Source organism: Passer montanus, unplaced genomic scaffold (assembly GCF_014805655.1).
Source record: "Passer montanus isolate IOZ18808 unplaced genomic scaffold, ASM1480565v1 scaffold143, whole genome shotgun sequence".
In the NCBI taxonomy this organism is placed as follows: domain Eukaryota; kingdom Metazoa; phylum Chordata; class Aves; order Passeriformes; family Passeridae; genus Passer; species Passer montanus.
Window position 1 is genome coordinate 585789 of NW_024361275.1, and position 12762 is coordinate 598550.

Consider the following 12762-nt stretch of genomic DNA (forward strand, 5'->3'; position numbering starts at 1 on the left):
CAGAGACACCAGACACATCACAGAAAATGCCAATTAAATGGTGGGGGAAGTGTTTTCAACTTGGGGATGTATCAAGCACTGGAACAGGTGGCCCAAAGCACTTGTGAAACCACCAACCTTGTTCTCTTCCAGACCATGCTCTGGCGATTACCTGAAATATTTCTGACTGTCCTTTCCCCACAGCAGGACTGGTGTCACACTAGTTGCTCAGGGCTTGGTCCAGTAACAAAGGCCATCTCTTTGGATGGCTTTTGTCACCACAGGAATTTCCTGTGGGGTCCTGTTCAGCTCTCTGGGCTCACTTCTGTGTAGTCCCCATGTGTCCAGCTATGTCCAGCTGCACAGGGCTGTGTCATGCTGCTGTGGGTTTCCATATGCTTGTCAGCACATTCCTTCATCTTGTCAAGGTCCCCACTCACCCCAGCTCCCCACAATTTGATGTCAGCACCAAAATATGATGGGCTGTGCTGTTTTCCTCAGCCCCATTGCAGTCTAGCTCTCACACATCCCAGCCCTACAGCTGTACTCAGCTCTGTTCAGCTGGGGTCCTCCCCAGGACAGCCAGACTCGGATGGGGGCTCAGGGGAAAGGGGTGTGGGCTCCCCCCGAGCCACTTCTCACCTGCTGTTTGTGTTGGTGGTTTGGCTTGGAAGCAAATCACCAAATGGGGGGGCAAAACAGGTTGAGTCCTTGGTTTCTTTGAAGGCTTGGCCACCTTCCAGGATCCATTTCATGGGAACAAACACCCGACCCTCTGAGAGCAGGTAGTGGCAGGTTGTGAGACTGTGTAGGAAACTGGAGCCCACAAACTCATCCAGCTGTGATGGGAGCTGTATCTCCAGTGTGTCCCCTACCTGGTGCCCCACACCGTGATGGGCAGCTGGGAACAAGACAGGACGTGTCTGTAAAGGGGGGCTTGCAGCTTACAGGAATCCCCCACCCTCTACTTCTGCATCACCCAGCCCTTGGCCGGCTGGTGGGCTGCCTGCCAGGCTCTCCGAAAACGAAAGCAAGGAATCCACAGATAAATAGGAGCAGCCCCAGCACGAGGCAGCAGTGCGTGTCCTGCTCCCGAGCCTCAAGCCTCGTCCTGCTCCGTGACCGTGGCAGCACCATGGCTCTCCGCCCCTTCCTGATGCTGCTGCTGCTGCTGGCTGCCACCCTGCTCATCAGCCAGGCTCAAGGTGAGGGGCGAGGAGCCCTCCTGCCTGCTCCTGCTGGGATGGGGCAGGGTGTGGGATGCTCAGCGGGGTGTGCACAGGGTGCTGAGGGTGGTGTTTGCAGTGCACTGGCGTGCGGGGTGTGCGGGTGTGTGTAGGGCTCTGGGCTGTGTGTGCCTGTGGCATGGGCTTGCAGGGCTTGCTCAGCTTGGAGTGTGTCTGTGTGCATGTGGCTGGTGGGGCAGCAGCACCCCAAGGTGAAAAGAACAGGGGAACAGTGTTCAGTACCTTTTCAAGGAGCCCCTCTCTGCCTCAGTTTCCCCGCCACCAGCCTTGGATGTGGTGTCTCGTATTCCTGGGGCCAGGTCTGACCTGGGCATTGGGGTTCAGAGCTTCCAACCCCACCTGGTGCCCAGGATCACCCCCAACCCGTGACACCAAACAAGCCCTATGCTGTCAGCTGGCATTCTGTGCTGAAGGTGTCCTGGCTCACTGGCGATCCCAAATCCCACATTCCCTCCTCGCTCACAGGCATTGGAAGCTCAGCCTTGGACTGCTGCCTGAAGAACAGACCTTTGAAGAAGGAAATCAGTGGCGTGGTGACATCCTACCGCCTCCAGGGACCCGAGTCGGGATGTTACCTTCATTCTGTTGTGTGAGTACCCTGTGGTGGCCAGGACCACTTGGAACAGTTTGGCTTCAGGCAAATCCTTCCCTGTCCTCCCTCTGCTCCCCCCCAGAAAACCTCTCTGCTGCTCCCCAGGCTCATCACCAAGAAGAACAGGAAAATCTGCGCCTCTCCCGATGATGACACTGTCCAGAAGCTGATGCAGCAGCTGAACAAGAAGGACAAGAATGACAAGAGCAGAAAGAAGGGGCAGCGTCCCAGGGGCAGACCCAAGAAGCAGAGGCGGCAGCGGGCCTAAGCCAGGCCTGAACAGGTAGGTGAGGGGGCTGAGTGAGGGTGCTGCACCCCATTCTAGATCCTTCTGTGTGGGAGGGCGGGCATTCAGCCCCTGGTGCAAAGCCTGGGAGAGCTGTCAGAGCCATGGCTGGAGCGCAAAGGCCCTTAGGGAACAACTCTCTCCTGGTTTGTGCTTGCCTTGAAAGTAAATTTGTTTCTGGAGCTGCTGGGACAAGGCAATGCTTGGGCACGGGCAGGGCAGGTCACTCTGGGGAATGGCCCCTGGCTGGGGTGGATGGTGTGGCTGAGACCCTCTCCATCTCATGCCCTGCTCCTTGCCTTTGTTAGGACGGATGCCTTCCCACTGGTGACTGACCCACGGCCCGGCAAAGGCAATGGACACGCACAAACCACACACCCACCCACCCGCCAGCCCCAGGGCGGGGATGGGGCAGGCTGAGGAGGATTCCCTCTGCCCCACAACCTCTTTGTTGCTGCTATGCCTGACACAGAGATCCCCCAGCACCTGCAGTGCCTGGGTGCTCTCAGCAAGGCAGGCACCCAGGTCCTCACCCGTCCCAGGGCCAGATAAGTGGGGACCTGGGCGTGGGAGCTGAGCCATGGCCTCTAGAGGGAAGTAGACATGCTTCCCACTAAAGGAGAGTTATTTAGCCTAGCAGGATGGACGCCTTTCCTATGACTTTTTTTGGGGGATATTATACATTTGTATTTATATTTGAAAACTGTGCTTTCATTCAGTCTTCCTGAAAGGCTTTACTTCTCTCTCCTTATGCTTCACAAAGTAGCCTTTATGCTGCAGGCTGGGTTTTCTGGAAGATTTATCTTATTTTTCTACCAAATAAACCATGGCCGCATTTTATTTTCCTCTCATCTCTTTGCTCCTTCTTGGCTTGCAAGGTGTGGGGAACCAGGCAGGTCCCAAATCCCGTGGTCCTACTTGAGCTGCTTGCTGGGTGCTTCTTTGCAGAGCAATTAACAGAGCTGAGATGGAGAGTTTTGGGGTAACAGTGTGGCTCTGTGTCTGGCCTGTTCTAATCTTTCAGGTTTTATGGTACACTGTTGCATTGTAGTTTGTATAAAGATAGCCACAATTTGTCCCTCTGTTTTTTTTCATTTTCTTTTTTAGGCACAACATTTCCATGAAATCAGAAGTAATTGTTCAATTTAGTAGAATTATACCCTTTTAGCTCCCCTGGCTACAAAATTGCAATGAAATCAGAACAAATTGTTCAGTTTAGTGGAATTTTACCCTCTTCTTTCCCCTGGCTTTGCTTGTGTCAGGGCTTCAGACACTATTAAGACAAATGCTTAGTTTTCTGGGAGTAAAAAAAAACCAAAACCAACAGCAACTCTCTCATATATATTTACGAAATCTGAAAAGCCCATATGGTGAAAAACACATGTGAAGCTGTGAAGGTGGGGGAATAGCAGATTTTGTAAAATTCACCGTAGACATCCTGCAGCCGTTTGAGAGTGGCTCTACCCCAAAATTTTTGTGAGAGAAGTCACTGAGTAGAGGACACCTTTAGGTGAGACTGCAAGTGGAGGTGGGACAGACCCTTGGGACAGGGCTAGGGGGAAAATGGCATCTCCCTGTGCCTGCAACCTGCTCTCCCCAGCATGCTGAGAAGAAGCAAATTAAACAGCTGTGCAAGAGCCACACTGCTATCTGCTTGCAGAGATTTTGAACGTGGACTTTGGTCAGTAAAGGTCTATTAAATCATATAAACGCAATAATAGGATTTGCAGAGCTTAACAGTATCAGCACGGGCGGTGTGTTTGTTGGAGTAAAGCTTATAGCTGAGTGTTTCTACCAAGTATGTATCTGGCTTGATTGCTTTATTAATAGGGCATTTAGGTCTATCATTTTAAGGCTGTGTAAAGTAACTGTGAAGTCCAAGATACTGGCCCTGAGCATGGGACAGGCGCTGAGCTGTCTCCTCCTCCACACTGAACACCCGGCCGTCTGCCAGACCAGTTTTTGGACAGGATGTGTGGCAATAAAATATATTCTTTATAACCAAACTCTTTTGTTCTGGCTGCTGTGATGGGCTTTGGTGGGGTGGGAAGGGCTGCATGGCAGGGTGCTCTCCTGCCCCACTCACCATTGTCCCCCAGGTCCAGGCTTTTGAGGTGCTCCCAAGAGATGTATCCCTGGGGTGTCAGGCTGGGAGCTGCTGGCACGGGGGGGGCAATGCAAGTCCCGTCTCTTGTAGCTGTGTTTCCCAGCAAGGTGGAGAGGTGGAGACATCCTGGTTGCTCATCTGTCCCCAGTGAGAGGTTCTGAAGTGCCAGAGAACATGGGCACAACGCTGGTTTGGACACAGCATCTTTTCTCACGGCTGAGCCTGTCCCTCTGACTCTGACCCATCCTGGATGTGAACTGCTTGTTCAAAGCAGGGGCTCTGTGCTCCTTGCTGCTTTGGGATAACAGCAGCAAAACAGGTTATTCATGAGGCTATGCTGTGGCCTGGGCTTTGCTGGGAGCCTGGGAACTGACGCCTGCACACAAGGAGTGAGGTGGGGGTGCCATGGGAGGGCTGGAGGCAGCCCTATGTTTGATGAGGACACACTGCATCCAGTGGCCCTGCCTCTGATGAACTCCTTGTGGTGGTTGTAGTGTCAGGGGATTGTGAAATGGTTGCAAAATTTCTCTAGAAATGAGGTCTAGACGAAGACATCTGAAACCACAAACAGCTAAGCATGAGAATATGGTAGGAACGAACCAGCATGTGAAATGTGCCCTGATGCTTCTGTGCCTGTGGAACAAAACACCACTTAAGGAGGGCTTTTTCCTTTCAAATGTGAGGAGGACATTTGGCTAAAACAGGTTAAAAAGATATGCCAGCAGTGGTGTTCTAATTTGCCCTAGAACTTACGAAAAAACCAGGATCTGGAAGCACACGGGAGCTTGTCCTTTGCTCAGGAAGGCACAGGTGAGCATGGGCACAGATGCACAAATGTCAGCCCACATGTGCCTGAGCCTGCACGCACACAGGTGTTTGCCCTCTCCTTCCAGATTTACTGCTGAATGCTGCTTTCCAGGAAAAGAAGGTGGCAGGGCTACTGGGAGCGTCTCGAGGCAGGTGTGAAGCAGGTGGTCAGAGTGCTGCTGCAGTGAGATGGCAGCAGGGAAACACCTCCAAGGAAATTCCCTGTGAGAAGTAATGAGCTGCGACCTGCAGCACTCAGTGGGCACCAAAATTCCTTCTTTGGAAGGAGCTGGATCCATGGACCCCAGCTGGGACAAGAGATGTGAAGAAGAAGGTCTAAGGTGGTACAGCAGTGAAGCAGCAGAAAGGGATTCACACAGCTGTACCCCTGGGCAGAGCAAGCCTGACGCTGTGTGCAAAGATAAGGCAGTGTTGATCAAGTATGTGCTGGGGTAGTAGGTGGGCAAGGGATGTATAAAAGCCCACTTAGACACAGAATCAGTCTGCAGGGAATGAAGCAAAGCTGAGCAAAGAGTTGGGATAGCTCAGCCACTCTGGAACAGAAAGGCTTCAGTGACAGCAGAGAGCAGCCAGGCGAGACAGAAAACAAGTGCAGCCAAGAAAGTCTTGAGCCCAGGCCAAATGATTAGCTCAAGTCATTAGCTGGTGCAGACGATGCTCCAGGGCTGTGCCAGCAGCAGAGTGCTCTGGGCTCTGATGCCAGGTGCAGCTCCAGCAAGGCTCACCTGGACACAGGCACATCAGCTCCATCCCAGGTCCTCGCCCAGCAGCAGGAGTGGCCAGTGCTGCAGCAGTCTTATGGAGGCCAAGGGCTGCTTTTGGGGCTGCACGGGTGTTAGAGGGGCTTTGGAGTCCAATCAAAGCTTCGAGGTGTTTTTTGGTGTTCTCTCTGCCAGCACTGCTCTCCTGAGGTTTGCTATGGTCTTGAGAGCAGAGAGGATGTGGGAAAGTGGCTGGTGGCCAGCAGGGGCTCTCACTCTTCCTGCTCCAAGGTATTTCCCAGCCGGCCATCCCCTGGCACTCATGCTGTCCTAGAGGGCTCAGCCCAGAGCTTCCTTTCAACCCTTTTGTTGCCTACATGTAACTCCCAAGTGTCCTCCTTCTCTCACCTTCTGTTTTGCTGTCTGAAGACCCTTGGCTTTGGGGTGTCTCATGCTGTTATTCTTCCTTCCATTTCCCCAGAACCCAAGGTCCCTCTGCTTGTGTCCCATCCTTGTCTCCCCATTGCAGACCTGCTCCTCGGCTGTGAAAAAGCAGCTGTGGAAAATCTGCTCTACTCTGAGGATATCCTGTGCTGGGGCCAATGTCAGCCCTGCCCCAGAGCTGCAACAAGCCAAGAACTTCACAGCCTCCCCTGCCCGTTGTCAAAGAGCCAACAGAGCAGTGAGGCAGTCCCCAAGGGTTTGTTCTGTCCCATTTTTCTTGTACATCTGTCCACAAGTGCACTGGGTGTGCAGCCTCACCGGGCATCCTTCTCTGCCAAGCCATGCAGGGTGTGTCAAGGAAATTCCTGATGGGCTGCTTTTTATACAGCTGTCCCCAGTTATCCCCTCTGAAATCCCTTTTCAGGGAGGGTTGAAGAAAGGACAGGCAGAATGATGGCAGGGAGTCAGGCTGGGGGCATCCCACCTGGTCACTTCCATCTCGGTGCTGCTTGCAGGAAGCTTCTGGCTGGGAAAATGCAGCCCAGAGGTGATGCTGAGGGACATGTGTGTTGCAGAGAGAGGGTTGCTTGCCTAGGAGTGTAGAGCAAGACACAGCTGAAGGCTTTTTTGGATCTGCTGCTCATCATTCATGGTGACCTAAACATCAGTGACACTGAAGACAATGAGTATTAGGGACAGAAAAGGAATTGGAACCTTTTGAGTCCTTCTGGACCAGATTCTCAGGTTCATTTTTGCTACTTCTGGGAAAAGCTGTGACTTGCTATTTCCCCCTTATCTCCATTTAAATCAGATTGGGTGTGTTCACTCAGCTAGAGGAGACCCAGTGGGGTTCAAGTCCCACAGCTGCTGTAGCCTTGTGCTGCACCAGGACTGGGAATGTGATGGGAGCTGTGTGAGGCTGCCACGAGCTGGGTGTTGCAAGCGGAATTGAAGCAGCTGCAGTGCTTTCCCAGTATTTCCCAATGAAATGAGTGCAGCCAGCCCAGATCCCACCCCCAGGGACTGGCTGTAGCTGGAATTTGCCGAAATTCCCCCTTTGCCCTTTCCAGCTCTGTAGCTCAGAGGTGGAAAGCAGTCCACCACCCAACAGCCTGGGGAGTAGCTGTTCTGGCAGCTCCTGTGGCTGTCGGGTCTCCAGGAAGGCAGCAGCATGGTCAGTGCTCCCTGAGGAGAGCCCAGGGGTGAAGGTGATACCCACATGGTCTGTTTACATTTTGATGGGTAGGATTTCCCACAGGGATTGTTAGTCCCTTCGGATTTCCACTTAAATTAACAACTGCATTATCGAGGTTTCTGCAGGAGTAAGTGCTCATGGATGCTTCCTGCTGCATCCTGTGGTGTCCCTGGGGCTGGAGCTCCAGTGCTCTCTAACTGCTCAGGAAGAGGCTTAAATGAGTCAGTGTGAACAACGCTCTTTCCTCATCCCCACCAAATCCCCTGCCTGTTTGTGCCTCTGGGGACCCTGTACCCTGAAGATCCCTGTCTTCCCCATCTGCACTGCCTCTTCTGGTCCCTGAGACTCAATCCTGCAAGGGGGATGGGTGACCTTCCTGAATGCCACAGGGATGCACTTCAGAGATGACCACACTTTTCTTAGAAATTTTATTGACCCCAGTAAGAGGGGGGAAACCCACCACATTCCCCTTTCACAATGCAAGTGGAAAGCCCCTTTCCTCACTCTGGTGTTCTTCCTGGGGAGCAGAGGCATGTGAAGCTGCTGTACTTTGACCCACTGGGCTCCCTGACAACTGTCAGGAGGAAGAACAACCTCCCTTTCCTGCCCATGCTGTTGGCAGGGCTGTGGGCAGCTCAAGGGATGGGGGTCCCCTGCAGCCAGAGGTGGCTAAGAAGTTTAGTCCCAGATGGATATATTCCCAACTCAGCATGCTTCTCTTGGTGTAGAGCCAGTGGGGAGCCAGCAGCAGGTGGGAGAGCCTTGTGCCAGGGAGGGGGCAGCTGAGGACACCCCTGCTTGCCATGGGGTGCAGGATCCAGCAGTGCCTGGAGGAAATCCCACAGCACAGGAGTCCCAGCACCCCTTGCCAGCCCTCAGTTCCAAGACCTGTCAAACACACTGAACATGCAAGGAGGTGAAGGTTTGTTGCTGGGCAGCCCCCCAGCACCCTCCACACTTGCAGTGGGTCAGGGCACTGCTTTTGGGACCCACTCTTTGCAGAGGGCTCCACACTGTCAGACCAACCCCCAGCGAGGAGCTGGCTCTGGGCTGGGAGCAGTTCTGGCCACCAGCTACCAGGAGCTGTCATTTTCCCTGCTGTGACATCTCTCTGGCAGTGTCCTGAGGAGATTAGGTGGAAAGATTAGGATGCAGATCCATCCTACATCCCCAAACCTGCGGGGAGCCAGGGGCTGATGGCACTAATCCTCCTCCACCTAAACTCGACTTCTGCTGGCTGGGAGTGTCAGCAGGTGCTGACTGAAGTTAAGCTGGCACATCCTGTTTGTGCTACTCCTCCTGCCCACCAGCCCCCACCTGCTTCCTTCTCCACAGTGCTGGCTTGCTGGGCACAGGAGCAGCCAGAGGCAATGCTTTCCTGATGGAGCAGATCACCCCACATACGGGGCTGGTGACAGTGCCAGTGCCAGTGCTGGAATGCAGCACCATGTCTGGTGGCATGGCTGGAGTCTCCTCTTGCTTCTTAGCATGGAGTGGGGAAGGGACAGAGCCTCTCCTACTGTTGAGAGGAGCATGAGGGACTCACTGAGGTGCCTGGGTCCCAGCTGTGTGCCTTGTGCTAAGGTGGAAGGGGATCTGTACACTGCTCTCCACTTTGGTGCACCGACAGTCCAAAGCTGGAGCAAGGGTAAAACTGCAGGCATAGAGACTCTGCTGCAGGGCTTGTTCGCCCCTGCTGCAAAATATTTTTCCTTTTGTCAGTGGGAATTTATGTGGGTGCATCTGATGCCTTTACATTTGTCCTGTCCCTGGGCCCCTCAGAGAAGACCCTGAGCCTGGCATCTCCAACTCCCTACAAGGAGATGCTGACAGCAGTGAGCCTTCCACCGTTCCTTCCCTGGGCTGCACAGCCCCGGTGATCTCTGCTTCCCACAAGGGACTGAAGCAGCCTGGTTTAAGGGACATCACTGCAGGTGGCACTGGCACTGGCACGCTGGTGAGTCACCATACCAAGGAGAAGCAGCCCCCGTCCCTGTGCTCCTGTGAAGATTCGAAGCGGGAGCGCTGGTCCTCGCTGTCGGCAGTGCCCACGCAGCGGGTGAGATGCTGGCACCCTGCGCTGTGCGCACAGCCTCCGTGGGGAATTTCTGCTCTTGCACGGAGAAAACCTGTTTACAGGAAGCTCTGTAGCTGCCTTTGGCCAACAACCATTTTCTGGGACACCTGGAAATCAGGTTGTCTTTTGGCCTGTGAGATCTTGGTCCTGGAGTGGAGCGCGCTGACTGGGCTCTCCTCTCTCTGCCAGCTTTGGCTGTGCCCCCATGCAGGCACTGGGGAGGGCAGGGGAAAGCCAGGCTTCAGCAAACAGCCAGGGAGACTATGAGGGGAAGACAAACATCACCCCAGTACCAACATATCCCCCCAAAATGGGATTGAGGCAAGTTCTAACCCCCACAGCATCAAAGGGTTGAGACTACATAATATTTATTGTGAATGTCCCAGAGATGTCTCAGAGAAGAGACTGGGAAATGCGTGGGGTGAGAGCCCCCAAGTGCTGTCCCAGGGCCCTGGGGTGTTTTCACAAGGTAAAGGGACCCTGGAGCTGCCTGGTGTTTACCAGCGACACCTATGGCCTGAGTGCTGGCAGAGAGGGCAAGAGAGTGTTTGGCTATGGGACCAGAGAACAGCTGGCTGCAGGGAAAGCAGCTGCTGGGATATTCGGGAACTGCTCAAAGATTAAAATCCAGCCTGTTGTAATTCTTTTTACAACCTCCCACCCTCCAAAAGAAACTGAAAGCCATGGGCTGGAAGGGTATATAAGCAGTGGGGAGCAGCAGCAGGGCACAGGGAAGCTGTGCAGAGCTCACCTCTCCTGCCTGGAGCTCCATTGCCTCCAGCCCATCCTCTGCCAGACTTAGCAGCAAAATGCAGCGGCTGCATCTTCTCTGCCTCAGTCTCCTGTTGCTGGGACAGATCCTGGATGGTAAGATGGGACCTCTCAGGCTGCCTTTCCCGGGGAAATTAGAGCATTCTGTTTCTTCTCTCTTTTGCATTTCCAGCAGACTTTTAGAGGGACACATGGCTGCTGCTTCCTCACAGCCCTCCTGCGTCCTCTTCTTGTAACCTGTCCACAGGGACTTCGTCCTGCACAAAGTCCAGACAGGAGCCTGCAGGGCTCTGGGGCAGGGAAGGCATGTTTGGGAAAGGCCATGGAGCAATCCTGCCTCCCAGTGCCCTAGCCCAGCCTGCACGCATTGGGCTGGGACTGTCTTGGTCCTATTCTCCCCAGTACACCACCGAGGTGGCATTCCTGTCACCCTGTGGTGTAGGGCAGCCTGGAGGCAAGCAGCAGGGCTGGGAGCCAGAGGGAAGGTGTCTGTTAGGGCAGGGCTGATGTTTGAGGGGCTGTTGGTGTTGGGTGCAGTGTTTGCACAGGTCCCAGCTGCCTGGGTGGGTGACATCAGAACCTCTACCTGTGGTGGGGAGCTGGGGGTCCAGACGCCTTGTGCTGTTGCACCACACCTTGCTGCTGAGGGTTCAGACATCCGTGGGTGCTGCCAGCCTTGTCAGGGGTTAGCAGTGAATACAGGGTTTGCTGGGAAGGTGGCTCTGGATCTCCTTCCCTGCAGAGAAGCACAGACAGCTATGTCCTTCAGCTGCCACAGGAATGATCCGTGTGGGGTGGGCTGGTGCTGGGGTAGCCGCCAAACCTGTGATTGCTTCAGTAAATAAAGCTGAAGAGAAGCTTTATTTACATCCCCATCCCCTCGGAAATGCGCGTCTGCATTGCAGCACCCTGAAGCAGGGTAAATAAAGACCCCGGCGTCCCGCCTTGCTAGCAGGGGTGCAGGCGGGTTGCCTTCTGCCTGTTTACCCTTCCCTGTCTCCTTTGCTTTCCGTCGGAGGGAGGCAAAGGGCCCTCGGCGCTGGGGTGAGAGCGCAGTAAGGCCGGTGCCGGTGCGCCCAGCCCGGGCAGTGCGTGCCGGCATTCCTGCAGGCACGGTCCTGCCGCAGCCCCGTCACCCTGCGGGCAAGCTGGCACAGGAGCAGCCGGCTCAGCCTGCACCGTGTGCTCCTCCTCCAGTGCACACCGGCAACAACGTGCTCGACTGCTGCCTGCGGACCAGCGAGGCGCCCATCCCGCGGCGGATCGTGCAGGATTACCGGCTCCAGCTGGTGCAGGATGGCTGTGACATCCCTGCTGCCGTGTAAGAGCCCAAGTGCTGATGGCTTCTTGATGGCCAAGGGATGGAGCTTGCGCGCAGGCAGGGTGGAAGGCAGAGCGGGATGGTGGAGGGATGTCGGGGAGGATTTGAGGGAGAAGGAATAGGGAGAGCTGCAGAAGAGATCCTGGAGATCCAGAGGCTCAGTGAGAGGGGAGAGCACGGGACAAAAGCCAGGGAAGAAAGTAATCTACAGGCAGAGATGGGGAGGGCAGTGAGGTGGGGAGTGGGTGAAAGCTTGGTCTGTTCTTGGGCATCCATGGAGTGCCTGTCACTACATCTTGGTTTTGTTTTTTCCCTCGTGGCCTGGCAGATTCATCACCACAAAGGGCAAGCGCCTCTGTGCACCCCTGCTCACTACATCTTGTTTTTGTTTTTTTTTCCCTCATGGCCTGGCAGATTCATCACCACAAAGGGCAAGCGCCTCTGTGCACCCCTGGATTCCCCATGGGTGATTCGTCTCCAAGAGAGACTGGATGCCAGCTCTGCTAAGAGGGTAAGATCCATACCTGTTCTCAGCCAGGCATGAGGTCAGCCCAGGGGGTGGGTTTACCCACTGCCAGACAGACTTTTCCCATTGTGACTGGGCTGCTGGGAAGAGCAGGGCCATGCTTTGCCGAGGCATGGATAATTTGTCTTGGTCTCCTTCCCTCCTGCCTCCAGCTGGGACTACTGCCTCCTCCGTAGTCTCTCTTCCACTCCAAATAAATGCAACCCTGGGATTTTTGCCTACCTAGTATCCCTCCTGCCTCCAGCTGGGACTAGTCTGCCTCCTCCATAGTCTCTCTTCCACTCCAAATAAATGCAACCCTGGGATTTTTGCCTACCTAGTGCCACTCATGTCTGAGTCTGGTGTGTTGACATGGCAAATGGCACAGGGAGCAAAATCCCTTCTCACTTCTGCCCTGTAAGCTTGGAGTCTGCTGCTTGTGCATCCTCATGGAGAGGGCTTTATGATGAGCTTGGTGGGTGCTTTACAAGGCCTGACAGGTCCAGCTGAGGAAGGGACCCTGGGGAAGCTCATACCCCAAGGAGTACACTAGTATCAGTTGGGTTTTTCATTTCCAGGGCAAACCACATGGCAAGTAGGTCCTGAAGAAGCCATGGCTGGTCCCAACAGCTGGAGGGCACCATCTCCCAGCTGTGAATCTGATGCTAATGGAGCCAACCTGCTTCCACCTCCAACCTCAGGGCTGATC

At 54.5% G+C, this 12762-nt stretch overlaps 1 protein-coding gene across 2 annotated transcripts; it reads left to right on the forward strand.

Annotated features, from left to right (window-relative positions):
* Positions 1–1028: 1028 nt before the first annotated feature.
* On the forward strand, positions 1029–4110 carry LOC120498238 (eotaxin-like). 2 transcript variants are annotated; one of them, XM_039700733.1, is made up of 4 exons: positions 1029–1184; positions 1692–1815; positions 1924–2101; positions 2413–4110. In XM_039700733.1, the coding sequence occupies exons 1-3, from the start codon at positions 1115–1117 to the stop codon at positions 2084–2086; spliced, it is 357 nt and encodes a 118-aa protein (XP_039556667.1). In that variant the 5' UTR covers positions 1029–1114; the 3' UTR covers positions 2087–2101; positions 2413–4110. The 2 variants fall into 2 exon arrangements, with proteins under 2 accessions (XP_039556667.1, XP_039556668.1); XM_039700734.1 differs by having other exon boundaries at positions 3212–4110.
* The last annotated feature ends 8652 nt before the right edge of the window (positions 4111–12762 follow it).

Bases quoted from the DNA above. Each gene is read 5' to 3' on its own strand.
- LOC120498238 (XM_039700733.1), top strand. From the start codon at position 1,115: ATGGCTCTCCGCCCCTTCCTGATGCTGCTGCTGCTGCTGGCTGCCACC. The intron at 1,185-1,691 runs GTGAGGGGCGAG...CCTCGCTCACAG, and splicing joins GCTCATCAGCCAGGCTCAAG to GCATTGGAAGCTCAGCCTTG. The intron at 1,816-1,923 runs GTGAGTACCCTG...GCTGCTCCCCAG, and splicing joins TGTTACCTTCATTCTGTTGT to GCTCATCACCAAGAAGAACA.